The 15,037-nt window shown below is 46.9% G+C and overlaps 1 protein-coding gene across 2 annotated transcripts in view; it reads left to right on the top strand.

Annotated features, from left to right (window-relative positions):
- The window catches only part of WDR5 (WD repeat domain 5), a 140,063-nt gene that overhangs the window by 65,125 nt on the left and 59,901 nt on the right, over window positions 1–15,037 (top strand). For both annotated transcript variants that reach the window (XM_086921057.1, XM_086921058.1), the window contains exon 11: window positions 11,296–11,371. In XM_086921057.1, coding sequence (XP_086777183.1) covers window positions 11,296–11,371 — 76 coding nt within the window. The remainder of the gene's footprint in view (window positions 1–11,295; window positions 11,372–15,037) is intronic.

The following is a 15,037-nucleotide window of genomic DNA, read 5'->3' as shown; positions in this document are numbered from 1 at the left end:
TAATAGGGAGTGTACCCACCCCAGGAAAGGAAGCCATTGGTCCCTTCCTTTACCTATATGTAGCGCCCCCTAAATCGAGTATTTAGGGACAAACTCGATCCTTGTCTCCTCGAACAAGAACTGACCAGAAGAAGGACTGAAAAAACTGTGCAGAACTAAGAAGACGACACCTATTGACTTTTCCCGAGCCCTACCGGCCTGTCCCCACCTCGAACCTGCTCCAGGGAAACCAGTGTGTACTGCAGCCAGCAGCCCCCAAGAACCGGGTAGACCCGCCCTGCCTTCCCAAACCAAGACTTTGTCTCCTGTGAACACCAGATTTGCTCACCAACAGACTCTGGCTCCGACCAAATCTGTGAGTCTGCACCCGACGGCCACTACTTGAGTTCAAGTGGCCCAACACCACAAGGAGGTCTTCCCTGGCAATCCTGATCTGAGACCTGGTGATGTCTGACCTGCCTCGAATCTCCAAACGACGCCTGCAGCCCCATTCTAGTGTTTTCTTCCCCCCCCCCCCCCCCCCCCCCCCCCTCCCTCCCGGACACCTAAAGACATCCCTCCGCCGACCTCCTAAAGCTATGGGTGGCCCAAACGACGTTGTCTCAGCATCCCCAGGCATCCCGACTTACCTCTCCAGCCAGTGGTCACCTCCAGAACGTCTTCGTCCCAGAGTCTGCAGTAATTGTTGCAACAGGAGAATCTCCATTGAAACCAACAGGGTACGCGATGCCAAAACAGCACCCAGTCATCGCTGTGGGTGCTAAATCGGATCCCCTTTGCCCTGAGCCTAACACCAGGAGCTTTGCTACCACAACCTTATGGCCTGCCCGTGAGCAGCCACCAACCGGAGCCCCGTATCCCCCATTGGCTAACATTGGGCCTCATCACTCTGCAACCGGCCGCCCTAGTGTGACTGAGGGTGCTTGAAGGGTGCATCCGTGACACTGGAGGAACACTGGTGCTAACCCTAGAATACCAACTCCAGCACCAAAGTACTTACCTGTAAACCGATAACTTAATTTCCTTCCATAGGATTGCATTGACTGCTTTTCCTTGAAAAATCTTCCTTTCCTCCCATAGGATTGCATTGACTGCTTTTCCTTGAAAAATCTTGTAAGTGTGGTGTTGGTTTGTATGAAAACTTGAAACACTGCAAATATACAAAAACTGTGTTACTTACCTTTTGTCTCGGAGATGTCCCAGTGTGATAGCTAGGCATATCAGACTTGTTTGCAAAAGTAATAAAAAAAGTAATCCAAGAACTAACGTGCACAGTAATCTGTAAAGTAACTGAAAATCAATTTTTAACTGTTGACTTCTCTATAAATCAACTAACCGCATTTTAACCTGCATTCAACTGTAATTTACTGCATAAATAATGCAAAGGATTATTTCACGTAGCTGCACCAGGCCTGGCTTGGTTTTAGAAATAAAATAACTAATATTTTTGATGCAAACCTAATTAGTCTGAGTGTAGTCTTTGTGTGTGACATTTCTTGCCTGATTTTGTACAACAAATGCTTAACACTACCCTCTAAAAAGCCTTACTGCTCGCCCACACTAACACAAATGTGCTATCTAGTTTTACCTCTGCCTACCTTTGGGGTCCCACTGGACTCTGTGCACACTATACCTTCCTTACTTTGGTATAGAATATACAGAGCCAGCTTCCAACACTTTGGAATTGTTAATTTTGGGGGGAAAAGTGAGGTGGCACTCTGATTATTGAAAGCGTTTCTCAATTCACTTGGAAACACTTTCAAGAAATAAGTGGTGAGGAAAAGAAGAAATTGCGGCTCTGCTTTAAAAGGCAAAAAACAAATAAAAGAAGGTTAATGTTTGATTTTAGGAAAGTGCCCCTTTTATCATGGTTTACCCCTAACTCTTTCCCAGACACTTGATGCTAACTTTACTGAGTGTGCCCTGGGTCCCTGCCAATCGGGCTCACAGGGACTGGGGTTTTCCCCCAAAACTGTCCCTCTGTCTTCACAATTGGCCCTCTGGGCCCCATTTAAGTCCCTTGTTAAAGGTACCCCTGGTACCAAAGGCCTTGTGACCAGAGATGCCTCTGAGGGCCGCAACATCTATTATGCCACCCTCCGAGACCCTTACCTTAACCCACACACACACTGGTGTTGCAGGCTGCGTGTTTTAGTGCAAATCAAACTAAAAAGTCGACATGGCATACATCCTTGTGTGCCATGCCCACCAAAACTGCATAGGTACTTCACCTCTCTCTCATGCCTCACAGCCCTAAGGCAGGGTGCATAATACCACAGGTGAGGGAATAGCTGCATGAGCAATATGCCCCTACTGTCTCTGTGCCTTTCACAGACATTGTAAGGGCAGTGGAGCCATTTTAAGAACATGGGCTTGGAGTTTGTCAACACGAACTCCACAGCCCCATGATGGCTTTACTGAAGACTGACCAGATTTGGTACCAAATTTCTCAGCACAAACACACACGAATGCCAGTGTTGGATTTAATGTAAAATTCACTCTGACTGCATCTCAGAGATGCCCCCTGAAAAACAGGTTTCTGAACCCCGGGGTAGAGAGTCATCTGCTCTCTGTGTCCTGAAACGAAGCCTATCCTAGGCATAGGCATCACGCCTCATCCCTTAGGATGGGCAGGCTCCGCGAAGGGGAAACGTCAAAGGCTTGCTGCCTTTGTTAGCTACTCCCAGCCTCTGCTGCTATCAGCAGCTGGCTTCACCCCGGTTATGACCCCCACTTTGGGCTGGAGGGTCAACAGAAAAACCTAGGAAGAATGGGAGGAGTCCAGCTTGACCAACCCCACCCCTCAATTGAGGGAATCAAAGTGAAGCACACATCTCCGTGCCTTTCATCTTGAAGATGGGAAGACTCCTTCAATCAGGACGCGGCAAATATCCCAACCACCGCCACCAGTGGAGGGTGGCATAAGGAGGGGTGTAGACACCAGGGAAAGAGGCCCATTATTCAACATAGAACACCCCATAAGCTAGTATTTAGGGGTACCCATGAACCTGGTTCCTTAGATTCGATGACATAGGAAGGACCGAAGATGGACTGGAAGATGCCCACAGCCCCAGTTTGAATGACTCACCTGTCCTGTGAAGTCTCCCCGGCGAACCTGACCTCATCTGTATCAGTGGCTGATCTCTCTAGCCCCCACCCAAATGCATTTAGTCTCTGTTCAAAGTGTCCCCCTGACAGAGGAACTGGGATAGCAGGGTGGAGTTAAAGTCCAGTTTTGAAGGGAATCTGTTGCGCTTCTTTTGAGAACCCTACCGCTGGGCTGGGAAGCAGGTCTGGCTTAATGTGCATTTTCACTTCTACATGATGTGACAGGTATGTGTTGTTAGAGCTGCTTGAAGGACCCAATTATTGAACAGCAGGGAGGAGGGTGATTTGAGGTACTGATTGAACTGTTTGGGGGAGTAGTAGATATTTGAAGCACAACCATTGATTTAATTTCTAAGTGACAATCTTCACATCCCTTCTGTTGAAAAAAGAAGTGATGTAATAGTCATCAAAAGTAAGCAAATCCACATAACCTTTGTTAATTGTACAGTAATGCAACATGTTTGGAGTTTACAAACTTTTATTGCGCTGGTTATCTTGATATAAGAGCAAAGACACACTACAAAACTATATACTGTTACTTTGTTAAATCGTCAAATTAATGATTTGGTCCTCCCCCTCTGGATGTTGTACAGACAGCCCAATATCCTCTTGCAGACCTCACCCTATTTGCAATTGAAAAAGCATCTTTAGCTTTACAGAATGATAATCTAGTGCTCTTTCATGGCTCTAACATTACAGACTTAGCAGTAGGAAACTTAAAACGACATAACTTTGAACCCACACATTCTGTGGGGCATCTACTTGACCAGATCTTTGCAACTACTAACTTCCATTGTTCCAGCCTATCGCCTGTTATTGGATCAGTGGTTTTGCATTCCTTTGGAGGGTGCAAAATAAGAAACCTGCACCAAAATGTTTAAAACTTTACTGGAAAAATCAGTTTTCTAAAACGGACTACTGCTGTGCTGTGTGTTAAGTAGTAGATTTCTCAATAGCTTGGGTAGAAGTAAACCCAGTGATCTCCTGAAACTCCACCCTTATAGCAGCATTGGACGTCTTGCCTGCTTTACAGAAGCCAAAATCCATACCTCTAAACAAGAGTAACAATTCTTGTTTTTTCTCCAAACTGAAAGACCTTACACCATGTAAAGAGAGCAGAGCAAGTGGGACGAGACTACAATACGACCAATAAAACTGCTTAAGGGGCAACTGCCTTCCTACATAAAAGCAAAATAAAGGATGCTAATCGAGTATTAGTCTGTTGCATCTGATCAGCCTCAAATCTATTTAAAGACTTTTTCCATGTTGTTACTGGGGCACAAATCTTCTGAGCCAGCAACCTAATGTCACTTCTGCAGCGACATTGCATGTTTTTCTAGCGATGAAGAGCTCTTGATTAGGGAGGCCACTTTGAAAAATGTAATTTCAGCTTGTGATATGCCTTTTAACCCATCTCAGTTCCATCCTGTAAGTCAGCATTTTCTTCTATCACCACATATGTTCAAAACGTAATTCAAGATTGTTTTCCGCCTGGTTTGTCACAGAACCTATGCCCAGCCAGCATATTGTTACTGAACTTTAAGGCTGATGTTTAAGGACAACCCATGCTTTCTTCTCAACCTCTCATTCATTAGCCCTGGGTATTTTCCCCAATCTACAGAATCGACTGCCATTGGGTTCAGATGTTATTCCTACACTCCAACTTCGAAATCGAAACAAAACTTTTAGAAAGGCCAAAAGGCCTTCGAATTCGACGGTATTGTTCTCGCTCGGTACCTCTTGACTCGATAAAGCTTTCCATCTCGAATCGGTTGTCGACGTTGGGCCTTTTCAACGCCACGTGGGCCTGCTGTCGCTGGAAAGGAGCCCGTTTAAAAGATGCCCACAATGCCACTCCAAGGTCCCGCATACTGACCAGCATCAAGTATGCAACAAGTGCCTTTCTCCAGACCATAAGGAACAAACCTGCCCAGCCTGCGCCCAGTTTCGGTCTAACAAAACCATACGGAATCGACGGGCTGCTAGGCAAGAGATGCAGCGACAGGCACCAGAACCTGACCCGGACAATATCTTCGATGATGACCAAGAACTTCAAGAAGCTCCAGATTCGGACCTAGAGATAGTCACCGTCGAGGACTACTTAGAATCCGATGACGAGATCCCACCGGAGCAAATCGTGAGTACACTGCCCCCGACACGATGACCCCGTTACTAAAGGCTCCGGTCGAGGCATTGCCAAAACGCCTCAGCCAAGATCCAAAGAAACATTCGCCAGCCCCGCCATCCGGCTCGGCTCCGAAACCTTCTGAGACCCCTGGGCCAAGTACAGCAATCCCAAAGAAGGTTCCAGAGCCTAAAAAGGTCGTCAACCCGAAAGCCGTCGACCCCAAGAAAAACGTAGAGCCCAAAGGCGTCGACCCGAAGAACAGTCGACCCGAAAAAGGCCGTTGAGCCGAAGAGCACCGACCCCAAACAGGCCGTCGAGCCCAAAAAGGACGCCAAGCCGAAGGGCACCGACACAAAAAAGGACGTCGACCCGAAAGTCGCAGAACCAAAGAAGGCCGCCGACGGTAAGGGTGGCGTATCGAAGCCTATAATCCGTCCGGAAAAGTCTATCGACCCGAAGACCAGTGCTCCAAAAACACCAGTCGATCCTAAAAAGACCATCGACTCGAAAGGACAGTCAACCAAAAAAGCCTATTGAGCACAAGAAACGTGTCGAACCGAAAGACCCGGTCGACCCAAAAACACTTGCCGACCCAAAAAGAGGGCCCAGGCCAAAGAAAATCAGTAAGGCACCAAAAGTCGTCGAAGCAGAAGGTGTTGTCGACCTAAAAAAGTCACGACCAAGAACAGTGGAGGAAGAACTCTTCCATCCCGATCCAGCAGACGACCAGGCAAAAATATAAATTAATCCAGAGACTGGTAAAGTAACAATCCTGCACAGGAAGAAGAGGCCACTGGACACTGACTCTCATTCCCCTATTCCACTAAAAAAGAAGGACTTTGGGACTTCTCCATCTAGACCCTTCATTCTATTCTATCCCATTATGCCTACTACTCCTTTTCCTCCTTACTCTCCTTTTCACTATGGGGACAATGAGGGGAACACAGGGGAGGATCCTCAGCCTGATTATCCACAGGATCCTCAGCCACAAAAGGAACCATGGGAGGAGCCAACTGATCCTTATAACACCCATCCCATCCCTGATGTCTCCTCTTATCCAACTAAGCCTTCACCCACTTATGACACCATTGTCTTAAACCAATTAATAGACAGGGCAGCACAGTACCACAATGTAGATATGCATAATGACCCTGTAGAGGAAGACTTCTTATTTGACACCTTCCCTACCTCAGAAAAAAGTGTCAGAACAATTCCTATGCTAAAGGGAGAGTTAAACACGCACCTGACATAATTAAGGATACAGCCAGGGCACGAGTAATCAATCCCAGGATTGAGAAGAAGTATAGGGCAGCCCCTACAGACCCTACCTACATCAGAGGCCAATTACCATTAGACTCACTAGCAGTAGCTAATGCACGAACAACGGGGAAAGCCCCTTCCCCCGATAAGGAATCAAAGATACTAGAAGCCTCCGGTAAAAGGGTAGCAGCACAGGCATCCAATTCATGGAGGATTGCCAATACACAAGCTCTGCTAGCTCGTTACGACAGGGCACACTACTACCAGCTTGAAAGCTTAATGCAACACCTACCTGAGCCTTTTAAAGCCCAAGCTGATGACCTCCTACAGGAAGGAAAGTTAATCACAAACGCCTCCATCAAATGTGCGCTTGATGCAGCAGAAACCGCAGCCAGGTCTATAAACACTAGTGTTTTACTAAGGCGACATGCATGGCTGCGTATTTCAGGCTTTAAGAATGAGGTGCAGTCCACCATCCTTAATCAGCCAGTCAACCGAGACTTCCTTTTTGGCCCTGCTGTCGACACCATTTTAGATAAAATGAAGAAGGACACAGAAACCGCAAAGTCAATGGGAGCATTGCAGTTTCAGCAACACAGAAGTTCCTTTCGACGCTCATCATACAGGGCAGCGACACGAGGCAATACTTCCCAAACGTCATCATCATACAAAGGCAACACACAAAGTTCCTTTACCAAAAACTCCAACAGTAGAGGTTATAGGGGAAACAATAATAAGGGAAGAGGACGTGGAGGCAAGAACACCAGCGCCTCCACTGCCACAAAACAGTGACTTCATCACGCTACCTCCGGACCACCTAACACCGGTCGGAGGCAGACTCCAACAATTCCTACCTGTCTGGAACGCAATTACCACGGACAGGTGGGTGAGACAAATTATCCAGTATGGTTATTGCCTGGAACTCACTTCTACCCCCCCAAACATACCACCCAGACACCGTCCTATGTCCAAAGAACACCTCACCCTGCTACAACAAGAGGTGAAATGCATGCTGGAAAAGGGGGCCATAGAGCCAGTCCCTTTCCAACATCAAGGGACAGGAGTATATTCCCTATACTTCCTTATTCCCAAGAAGGACCGTTCCCTCTGACCAATACTGGACCCCAGACCCCTAAATCAATACATACTGTCCGAGCACTTCCATATGATCACACTACAGCAAGTGCTCCCACTACTACAGCAAGGAGACTTCCTAGCAACATTGGACCTTGAGGATGCGTATTTTCACATACCCATCCATCCAGCTCACAGAAATATCTTAGGTTCACAATAGAAGGTCAATACTACCAATTCAAGGTTTTGCCCTTCGGGGTAACCCCAGCTCCAAGAGTGTTTACAAAATGCTTAACGACAGTAGCGGCACATCTCAGGAGACAACACATTCATTTGTTCCCATAGCTGGACGATTGGCTAATACAAGCAAAATCGTACCAACAATGTGCAGAAAACACGTCTCCAACACTCCAGCTGCTACAGAGCCTAGGCTTCTCGATAAACTACCCAAAATCGCATCTGCAACCGTCTCACATACAACAATATCTGGGAGCCACTATAGATATCTCAGTGGCAAAGGCATACCCAAATTCAGCTAGGATAGCCAGCATGCAGATGCTCATTCGCAAAATCCAGCCACAACACACTCTCGAGTCTTCATGCAGCTCATAGGCATGAGGGCCTCCTGCATATTCATTGTCCCCCATGCCAGACTTCAAATGCGTCCATTGCAGGAATGCCTAGCACGGCAATGGAACCAGGCTCAAGGACAACTAAAAGACCTAGTGTTGGTGGACAGTCGCGCTCCCATCTCTCTGCAGTGGTGGAACCCACAAAACCTTTCCAAGGGGCGACTGTTCCAAGAGCCGGTTCCACAACTAGTACTAACAGCAGACTCATCACTGACTGGCTGGGAAGCCCACCTCCTTCACTACACAGTACAAGGGATCTGGACAACCAAGCAAAAGAAACTGCATATCAACCAACTAGAGTTGTTAGCGATATTCCTAGCCCTGAAAGCATTCCAAAAATACTTGTACAGCAAGACTGTGTTGATCCGAAAGGACAACATGACCGCAATGTACTATATCCAGAAACAGGGAGGAACACACTCTCCACAGCTGTCCCACTTGGCACAGAGCATATGGAAGTGGGCAATTCCAAAAGACCTCTTTCTCCTAGCAGAACACCTTCCAGGGAAAGACAATCTGATAGCAGACCTGCTCAGCAGGCACAGCCAACAACTACACTAATGGGAGATTCACCCCCAAGTTCTCCAACCATTCTTCAAAGAGTGGGGTCACCCAGAAATAGACCTGTTTGCCACAAAAAGAAACTCGAAATGCCAGTACTTTGCCGCCAGGTTCCCACATCCATTGTCACAGGGCAATGCGATATGGATGAACTGGTCAGGCAGATTTGCGTACGCTTTTCCCACAGCACTGCTGATTCCGCTGGTGGCACGCAAACTGCGGCAGCAGTCACTCACGCTAATCCTAGTTGCTCCCACATGGGCGAGACAACCATGGTACACAACGTTCCTGGAGCTTTCAGCAGTTCCTCATCAAAGGCTGCGTCTCACACCCCACCTTCTAACTCAGAACCATGGAGAAATCAGGCACCCAGATCCCAATCAGATGAACCTAGCGATCTGGCTCCTGAAGTCTTAGAGTTCGGATACCTTAACTTGCCTCCTGATTGCATGAACATTATCAAGGAGGCAAGACGGCCAACTACTACAGCATGCTATGCAGCTAAATGGAAAATATTTGTTATTTACTGCAACAATAACCAAATCAACCCATTAGATGCTTCCATACAAAACATTATATGTTACCTGCTGCATCTTCAAAGATGCAACCTAGCATACTCTTCAATAAGACTACACCTAGCTGCTATAGCAGCATACCTTCAAAACAGGCAACACCTTTCACTGTTAAGAGTACCAGCAATCAAAGCTTTCATGGAGGGCCTTAAAAGGGTGATCCCTCCAAGACACCCTCCTTCCCCAGTCTGGAATCTAAATATAGTACTTACCAGACTTATGGGACCTCCTTTCGAACCTCTACATTCATGTGAACTGCAATTATTAACGTGGAAGGTAGCTTTCTTGATTGCTATTACCTCACTCAGGCGAGTTAACGAATTACAAGCACGAACAATTCAAGAACCTTTCATGCAAGTACATGCTAACAGGATAGTTCTTAGAACAAACCCTAAGTTTATGCCAAAAGTCGTATCAAATTTCCACATTAATCAATCGATAGAACTGCCAGTGTTCTTTCAAAATCCAGTCAGTAGCCGAAAGAGCCCTACACACACTAGATGTAAAGAGAGCTCTGCTTTACTATGTGGACAGAACAAAATCATTTAGAAAGACAAAGCAATTATTTGTTGCTTTTTCACCACAACATAAAGGGAATCCAATATCAAAGTCAGGAATAGCCAGATGGATAGTTAAATGCATTCAAATATGCTATCAAAAAGCCAAACGCACTTTAACCGTCCCCCCAAGAGCACACTCTACGAGAAAAATGGGGGCATCCATGGCTTTCCTAGGGAATATTTATCTTGAAGACATATGTAGGGCAGCCACATCGACTACCATACACACTTTCACAAAACGCTGCTGTGTAGACTTGCAAGCAAAACAGCAAGCTGCTGTAGGCCAAGCTGTCCTAAAAACTTTTTCGAACTGCTGCAGCTGGCACAGGTAACCACCGCTAGAGGAGATACTGCTATACAGTCTATGCACAGATATGAATGCAGCAGCCCACATGCCTCAAACGGAATATGCTACTTACCAGTATGCATCTGTTCTTGGCATGTAGGGCTGCTGTCATTCATATCGCCCGCCCTCCTCTCCGGTGCCTGTCGCAGCTGCAGCATTCTTTTGCATAGCCATCTCCTGCTTTACTATCTCCATCTCTGCCACAATGGCGAACACAATCTGAGGATGGAGAAGAGGCCCATGCGCACTGTAGTCCAGGGGAGGAGTCTCCTATCTCGTGATACTTCGAAGACTCTTCCAGGACAACAAAGTGCAATCATCCGGACCAAACACTAGGCGGCGATCTATGCACAGATATGAAGGTCAGCAGTCCTACATGCCAAGAACAGATGCATACTGGTAAGTAGCATATTCCTTATTCTGAGTACAGTAGAATTACTAGTAGTGTAGCTATGTCCCCTGTACAAGAGTGGTAAATGTCAGTAGCCCTAACACTTTTGATGAACTGGACCATGTAAAGTCCTTGAGGTCTCAAGTGTGGTTTACTTATGCTCCTTCCCATATAGTACTGTTTGGCCTTGAATATGTAAAACATCTAAAGGAGACTTAGAAAAAAGTTTGCCTTTAACTGAAATGTATATGCTTAACCTCTGCACGCCCATGAAACTGGTGGAAAATCTTGAACATATTCTGCTATAAACTTCCGAGCTACCCTTTGGATCCTATCATAGGGTCTATCCCTTCATTGGCTAGGATCTGAATGAAACTGGTTCTGCTAAGGGTTTTTTTCCTGTGTACTATTTTAATGTGCACTGCGACTATATTGTTGTACCAAGGATCGATAGATATTTAAAAAGCACTCTCTATATGAAAGAAGTGTACTGGGAACCTTGGGTACAGGCAAGTCATTTCTTTCCTCAAGTGTGAATCATACGCTCTGCTCATCCATTAAGGTCACTTGTAGAGAAGATTTTGAAAGTGTATTTTTTAAACTGCTTTTAAGAATTTAAGTCAAAAAGGATTAACATGCTAGTACATTATTTTTTATTTTCAGATGATGACAACCCTCCAGTGTCTTTCGTGAAATTCTCTCCAAACGGCAAATATATTCTAGCAGCAACATTAGACAAGTATGCATGTTTAAATTAAAAATTAATGTCCACTAGCCTTTTCAGAAAAATGTCTACAAAGGAAATTTCAAGCAAGACCGGATAATATATACTTGTAAATACATACTTTTAACATTTGTTTGAAATTGTAGAAATGTAAAACATGTTTGTGCTGCCAAGAATTCAAACCTAACTATTGTATGCTTTAGAAGCAGTGCTCATGAAAAGCTCAATGTTTTTCGCGGATTTGCATTTTGAACCAAACCCAACCTTTTCATAAGGAGCTGTATATCTTTTGATGACCACAGGTCCTCTGAACTACCAACCTAAAAATTAACTAAGTGCCTGAAGCAGAGTGCTTTGGTCCTCTATGCTGTGAGTGGTACTGAGCTATTTTGTTACAACTATCTGCTAATGGTACTGATGCTATTTTTTTACAAGTAGAAAGTGAACAGAACAAGCACTGAAGTCTCTATAGTCACTGAGTTCTGTGTATGGTAATATTGGAGAAGTATGGATTTTGCAAAATGCAACTGATTAATCCATGAGAACAGCTAGAATTTCAATCTAAAAAAAAAAATCTTTCTGATGGTTCAAGAAAGGATATTTGGGTAATCCTGCTCCAGGGCGTGAGGTAAAACAAAAAAGTGTGATATAAATTGAGAATATATATACTCCATTTATATCACACTTTTTAATCCTTTCTTGAACTATTAGAACATTTTATTTTGGATATATATCTATATAGATCAAGTCAAGTTTAAATTTGTATAGCGCACTACTCACCCAGAGGGTCTCAAGGCGCTTGAGGGAGGGGGGTGCTTTTACTTATCGAATATCCAGGTTTTTAGTTGTTTTCTGAAGGAGAGGTGGTTCTGTGTAATGCGGAGGTGGGTGGGGAGAGAATTCCAGGTCTTGGCCGCTAAGTAGGAGAAGGATCTTTCCCCCATGGTGGATCTTTGGATGCGTGGAATTGCGGCAAGGGCTTGATTGGACGATCGTAGTTGGCGGGTGGGGGTGTAAAAGGACAGGCGTGTGTTGAGGTATTCGGGTCCTAGGTCGTAGAGGGCTTTGTGTGCGTGGGCGAGGAGACGGAATGTTATTCTCTTGTTGACGGGGAGCCAGTGGAGGTCTTTCAGGTGCCCGGAAATGTCAGATTGGCGGGGGATGTCTACGATGAGTCTGGCTGAAGCGTTTTGGATGCGTTGGAGTTTTTTCTGTAATTTTAGCTGTGGTTCCGGCGTAAAGGGTGTTTCCGTAGTCCAGTCGGCTTGTGACCAGTGCATGGGTGACCGTCTTTCTTGTTTCGGTGGGGATCCAACGGAAGATTTTTTTGAGCATACGTAGGACGTTGAAGCATGATGAAGAGACGGCGTTGACTTGTTTGGTCATCGAGAGGGAGGAGTCCAGGATGAAGCCCAGGTTACGTGCGTGGTCTGTTGGTTTGGGTGCGTTTCCCAGGGCCGGTGGCCACCATGAGTCGTCCCAGGCGAAGGGGGATGATCCTAAGATGAGGACTTCAGTTTTGTCCGAGTTCAGTTTTAGACGCCTGTTCTTCATCCACTCGGCTACTTCTTTCATCCCTTCGTGTAGGTTGGTTTTGGCGGTGTTTGGGTCTTTGGTGAGGGAGAGGATCAGCTGGGTGTCGTCTGCGTAGGAGATGATGTTGAGGTTATGTTGGCGCGCGATGGATGCGAGGGGACTCATGTATACGTTGAAGAGGGTGGGACTGAGTGATGATCCTTGTGGAACGCCGCAGATGACTTCGGTGGCCTCAGCTCTAAAAGGGGGGAGGCGGACTCTTTGGGTTCTTCCGGCGAGGAACGAGATGATCCAGTCCAATGCTTTTCCTTGTATTCTGACGTTGCTGAGGCGGTGTATAAGGGTGCTATGACAGACAGTGTCGAAGGCTGCGGAGAGGTCAAGTAGGATGAGGGCAGCTGTTTCTCCGTTGTCCTGTAGAGTTCGAATGCCGTCTGTTGCTGCGATGAGGGTGGTCGCGGTGCTGTGTTTGGCTCGGAAGCCGGACTGAGATGGGTTGAGGGATTTGTTGGATTCGAGGAAGGCGGCGAGCTGACTGTTGACTGCTTTCTCAATGACTTTGGCAGGGAATGGGAGGGGCGAAATGGGGCGGTAGTTCTTGAGTTCAGTGGGGTCTGCTGTGGGTTTCTTCAGGAGGGTGATGAGTTCGGCATGTTTCCAGCTTTCCGGGAAGGTAGCGGAGTTGAGGGGGCAGTTGATGACGTCTCGGAGGTGGGGTGCGATAATGGAGTCTGCTTTGTTGAAAATGTGGTGGGGACATGGGTCGGTTGGCGATCCTGAGTGAATGGTGTTCATCAGGCGGATGGTATCTTCACTGGTGATTGGGTTCCAGGCGCAAAGGTTGTTGGAGGGGGTGTTTTAGTTCGGAGGTGGGTGGGGTGGACTGGTCGCCAAAGCTGTTATGTATGTCAGCGATTTTGTTGTGGAAGAACGAGGCTAGAGAGTTGCAGAGGACTTGGGAGGGAGTGATGTCGTTGGTGCCGGCGGTGGGGTTGGTAAACTGTCTGACGATGTTGAATAGTTCCTTGTAGTTGTGGACGTTGTTGTTGAGTCGATCCTTGAATGCTGATTTCTTGGTGGATCGGATCAGTTGGTGGTGTTTTCGGGTGGCGTTCTTGAAGGTGGCCAAGTTGTCAGTGGTTGGGTTTTTTCGCCAGGCTTTCTCGAGGGTGCGACAGATCTTCTTGGATTTCTTAAGGTCATCATTGAACCAGGGGGCTTTTTTGCTACCTTGCTTGATTTGATGGTTTTTCAAGGGTGCTAATTCGTCAGCGCTGTGGGTGATCCATTGTGTGAGTGCTTGGGTTGGGTCTGATGATTTGGCAGGAGGGTTTTGGTGAAGCGATGAGAAGAGCTGGTCGGTGGTAATTTTGTTCCAGTTCCTGCAGGGAATGGGTTGTGGGTGGTTGTGGGTCGTAGTCTTTTTGTAGTTGAAGTGAACGCAGCTGTGGTCCGTCCAATGGAGAGCTGTGGTGCGATTGAAGGAGATGTGCTTGCTGGAGGTGAAGATTGGGTTGAGCGTGTGCCCGGCATAGTGGGTGGGGGTGTCAACAAGTTGTTTGAGTCCGAGATTGGCGAGGTTGTCCAGAAGGGTGGTGGTGTTGCTGTCGTTGTTCTTTTCCAGGTGGAAGTTGAGGTCTCCCAGTAGAATGTAGTCCTCGGAGGGGATGGCGTGTGGGCTGATGAAGTCAGTGATGTCTTCGCTGAATTGTGTGCGGGGTCCTGGTGGCCTGTAGATAAGGGTGCCTCTGAGTGTGGTCTTGGGGTAGGTGTGGATCTGGAAGTGAAGGTGTTCGGCGGCTGCAAGGTTATCGTTGGAGCTGGTCGTGATGCGGATGGTGTTCTTATGGACGATGGCGATGCCTCCTCCTGTCTGGCTGATGAGGTCCTTTCGGATGGTCTTGTTGCCGTCCGGGATGGCTATGGCGATGTCGGGCGTTGAAGAGGCGTTCATCCAGGTTTCTGTAAGAAAGGCGACGTCCGGCGATGTGGTGTCGAGTAGGTTCCAAAGTTCAATGGCGTGTCTGTGGACCGAGCGGGTGTTGAGCAGGATGCACTTCAGGTTGTTAGTGTCGGAGCTCTGTTTGGAGTTTGTGGGTTTGGTGTGGGTCCTGATGCATTCGAACTTGCAGGAGTGGCAGGTGA

This window comes from Lissotriton vulgaris, chromosome 5 (assembly GCF_964263255.1).
Source record: "Lissotriton vulgaris chromosome 5, aLisVul1.2, whole genome shotgun sequence".
In the NCBI taxonomy this organism is placed as follows: Eukaryota; Metazoa; Chordata; class Amphibia; order Caudata; family Salamandridae; genus Lissotriton; species Lissotriton vulgaris.
This window is presented reverse-complemented; position numbering and strand designations above follow the sequence as displayed.